Consider the following 4,042-nt stretch of genomic DNA (forward strand, 5'->3'; position numbering starts at 1 on the left):
CAGAGACCAGCCAGATCAGAGCAGAAAGGAAGAGAGAGGCATCCAGACCCACCAAGAAGGGCAGGCAGAAAGCCGGAAGGCCGGAGAGGAACAGAGGAGGCAGAAGGGAGAAACACTCATCCTCAGTGACAGAAAAGCCCTGCTCTGGTCCATCATCCTCAATCCCTGGTCACCCTGGCCCTTTTTCCAACGAAGGAGGTCCCAGTATGGCAGCTTTTCTCTAAAGATGGCTGCCATCAATGTCTTTCTTTCGGCTACACTCCCATCCAGAGGAACCCTAAAAGCAGCCCAGGCTAATCTGCTGGAGAGACAGGTTACGAAGACTGAAGTGCCAGACAAGAGGGTAAAGAAGCGATCCAGGATGTCCAGCCTTCAGATAACTCCAGCCCCAGCCACCATCTGACTGCAATCATCTAACACTGCAAGAACCATGTAGCTGAGCCCAGTCAACCACAAGACCATAAAAGATGCCAACATTTGACCCTAGTAATTCCACTCCTAGGAATTTACCTGAAGAAAACAAGCCCGATTCAAAAAGACAGATGCACCCCTATATTTATCACAGCACTATTTACAATAGCCAAGATACGGAAGCAACCTAAGTGTCCATCAGTAGATGAATGGATAAAGATGTGGTACCTATACACAATGGAATATTATTCAGCTGTAAGAACAAATCCTACCATTTGCAACAACATGGATGGAGCTGGAGGATATTATGCTCAGAGAAATAAGCCAGGCAGAGAAAGACAAGTACCAAATGACTTCCCTCATTTGTGGAGTATAACAACAAAGCAAAACTGAAGGAACAAAACAGCAGCAGACTCACAGACTCCAAGAAGGGACTAGAGGTTACCAAAGGGAAAAGGGGTGGGGAGGGAGGGAGGGAGCAGGGGATTAAGGGACATTATGATCAGCAATCACAATATAGGTAGGTCATGGGGAAGGCAGTATAGCATGGAGAAGTAATGTCTCTATAGCATTTTACTATGCTAATGCACAGTGACTGCAATGGTGGGGGGGGCGCTTGATAACATGGGTGAATGTTGAAACCACAATGTTGCTCATGTGAAACCTTCATCAGGTTGTATGTCAATGATACCTTAATTTAAAAAAAAAGGAAAAAGATAATGCCAAATTGTCATTTTAAGCCTCTAAGTTTTCGTGTGTTTGTTACACAGAAATAGATACCCAGAACACCCACAAAAGGCTGCAGTGGACCTTTTAAGGCCTGATGCCCCAACTCGCACATCTCCCTCACAACAAAATCAAAACCAGCCAGTCAGACTTTCAGTCCTTTTAATTAGGTGCTCTGAGGAGAGGAGAGAATGGCGGGGAGGGTGTGGAAAAGATGGTGCTTCTTGAGCTCCACTCAGAAACCGGTCAGTCTTCATCCCCTGGCAGCTTGATCTTGCTAGGGTCAAAGCAGTTGGATTCCATGATGGGGAGGCCATTGGCCTCTCGGTATTTCACAAGCCTCTCAGCTTCCCGGCGGGCCCACTCGTGCATCCTGGAGGCAACAGCGTCAGGGTAGATGTCAGGGAACCTCACTGGACACCAATCCCTATCTTAGCTCCCCAATCCCCCTACAAGGCAATCTCCACCCCTGCCTCTGTGTCCACCCATCCCACTCTTTTGGACACCCCATGCACCTGTAGTCAGGCAGATAAGCCACAAAGGTGCTGCCAAGGACCAAGACGATGGAGAAGCCAAAGAAGAAGACAACCCGCATGTTCCAGAGGTCCACAACAGGGTCCTTGTCATAACCGTGGGAGTCTGGATTCTGTGGTGAAGAAAGGAAGAGATGAGGGCTTCCTGCTGCTCCACAAAGCCTTATGCTGGCTCTGCATAAGCTGGTCCCCAATTTCACCTGAGATCAATCTCCCCATCCTCCCTAAATTTCTCTCTTTCTAGTTTTATGACTTGTCAAGCTTCTTCCTATCACAGGGCTTTTGCACTTGCTGTTTCCCTCTGCCTGGAAAGCCTCTTCTCCAGATCTAGTCAGGTCTAGATCTGTCTCCTCATTCAAAGTTTTGGCTTCCTCACCATTTCCTTTAGGGAGCATTCCTTAGTCACCTTGTCTATTCATTTGAACTATAGGAAATTGCCATTTTTCTAGGTCAAAAATGGTTGAATATTGGCAATTTCCTATGGTTCAACTTAATAAAACTATTCCCTAACTTCAAGTCACTCTCTATCCCCTAATTCTGCTCAACTTTCTTTCTAGCATGTATTAGCGTACCAAAGTAGCATCTCCTCCGATCCTCCGTATACATTATCTTACATGATCAATTCTATATTACTGTTTTCAAAATGTTTACATGTTTATTTTCCCTGTTATCCACTATCATACAAGCTCAATAAAAGCAAGGGCTTTATCTGAATTCCACACTGCTGAACCTCTAGGGCCCAGATCTGCAACCTGGCATACAGCAGTTCCTCAATACATATTTACAGAATGAATGAATAAATGAATAAGCATCCTATATATCCAAGAGCCTTAACCAGAAGTTAGTATTGATTAAGTACTTACTATGTGCCGGGCCTTTTCACATACACAAACTTGACAATATCCCAGTGAGGTGGAAAATGGCAATAATAATTAACACCTTCTAATTCTGAATATTTACTAGGTACCAGCAGCTGTTCCGAGCATTTTGAATAATTTAATGACATGAGGCAGGTGTGGTATTTTGTTTTAGGTGTCCTACTTTCCCTATTTTCAAAGAAACTGAGGCACCAAGAGATAAGGCTACTTGCCCAAGATCACACAGGTTAGTGGCTGTCAATGCCTGTACCCAACCTAGGGATTCTGATTTCAGAGTCTCTGCTATCAATACAGCACAGCGGACCTGATTCCACCATACATTAAGTTATGGGAGCTTGGGCAAGTCACCGAACATCTTTATGCTTCAGTTTCCTCGTCTGTAAAATGGGCATACTAATAGAACGTACTTTGAAACGGGGTTGTTTTCAGGATTAGATGAGTCAGTTTACTAAAGTGTTTAGAACACTGTCACTGAACAAGCGCCCTATCGGTGTTTAGTGTTATTGTTATACTGTATTGCTTTTAACGTGTTTTGAGCACTTCCTGCTTCAGGTTTGGCATTTGTCTGCAAAATAAGGCCAATCTCGCCTTTGGCCCTGAACCGAAGATGATCAGGAGACAAAGGAGGAGAAGCAAAATTCCCAAGTCTTCAAGAATTTCACCAGCTGCGCAATCCGCAGTCACCTAAAATACGTCCTCTACAGCGCCGCGTCCGCCGACCCCCGAATGACCCTTCCGGCGTCCCGTTTCCCCTCCCTCTCACCTTCTCATAGAGGTTCTCGTCCTCCAGATCCGGGTCTTCCTGCCAGCGTATTTTCGGTCCCGGTGTCCGCTTTTCCGCCACAGCGGACGGGACGATCACAGACCTGGACGAGCTGGATTCCCAGCGAACACGGGCAGCCAGAAGCCTTCGCATCGCTGCTGCTGCCAAAAGGCGGCGAGTGCACAAACCTAACGCCCCGGCCGCCATGACAGATTGTTCAGCAGGATTTCGGGGGCGGAGACGGAAATGCGACTGTGCGCAGCTGCAGTTGGCCCGGGCGCGATCTTTATCACTTTGTCCTCGCTGCAATAATTTGGTCCAGAGTCTGGATTTTGTTTCCGGATGAAGTGAGACGTTGCATAGCCCTCTATCACGGCCTCATGAGAGCAAACATTTTCTTGTCGTCTGGATCAGGCTATTTTATTTCTGACTGATAGGTCCGCTCCTTTCCTTGAGAAGAAAGCGGTGACATGCGGGTGGATGCAGATCCCAGGGAATCCCTCGATTTCCCTTGCGTGGGGAAAGGGGCGGGGCTTCCGTTTGTCTTTTATCTTCGAAGGAAGCCAACTTTCTAAAAAGCGGGCGTCATTGGATTGTCCAATAGCTACTCTTTTCCTCGACCTGCGGGCGTTCGCGAAGGGAGTGGAGGTGGCACACGCTTGCCAATCAGAGATGGCCAGGGCTTCCCGTCCGCATTCGGCGACCAATAGACAAGGCCAGTCAGAGCGCGC

At 47.2% G+C, this 4,042-nt stretch overlaps 1 protein-coding gene across 1 annotated transcript; it reads right to left on the bottom strand.

The window, feature by feature from the left end:
* Positions 1 to 1,285: 1,285 nt before the first annotated feature.
* On the bottom strand, positions 1,286 to 3,815 carry NDUFB11 (NADH:ubiquinone oxidoreductase subunit B11). Its single transcript, XM_036907462.2, has 3 exons — positions 3,312 to 3,815; positions 1,653 to 1,783; positions 1,286 to 1,510 (listed from the first exon to the last, which is right to left on the bottom strand). Exons 1-3 carry the CDS (start codon positions 3,516 to 3,518, stop codon positions 1,384 to 1,386), a joined length of 465 nt encoding a protein of 154 aa, XP_036763357.2. The 5' UTR covers positions 3,519 to 3,815; the 3' UTR covers positions 1,286 to 1,383.
* Positions 3,816 to 4,042: the final 227 nt, after the last annotated feature.

Source organism: Manis pentadactyla, chromosome X (genome assembly GCF_030020395.1).
Source record: "Manis pentadactyla isolate mManPen7 chromosome X, mManPen7.hap1, whole genome shotgun sequence".
Classification (NCBI taxonomy): domain Eukaryota; kingdom Metazoa; phylum Chordata; class Mammalia; order Pholidota; family Manidae; genus Manis; species Manis pentadactyla.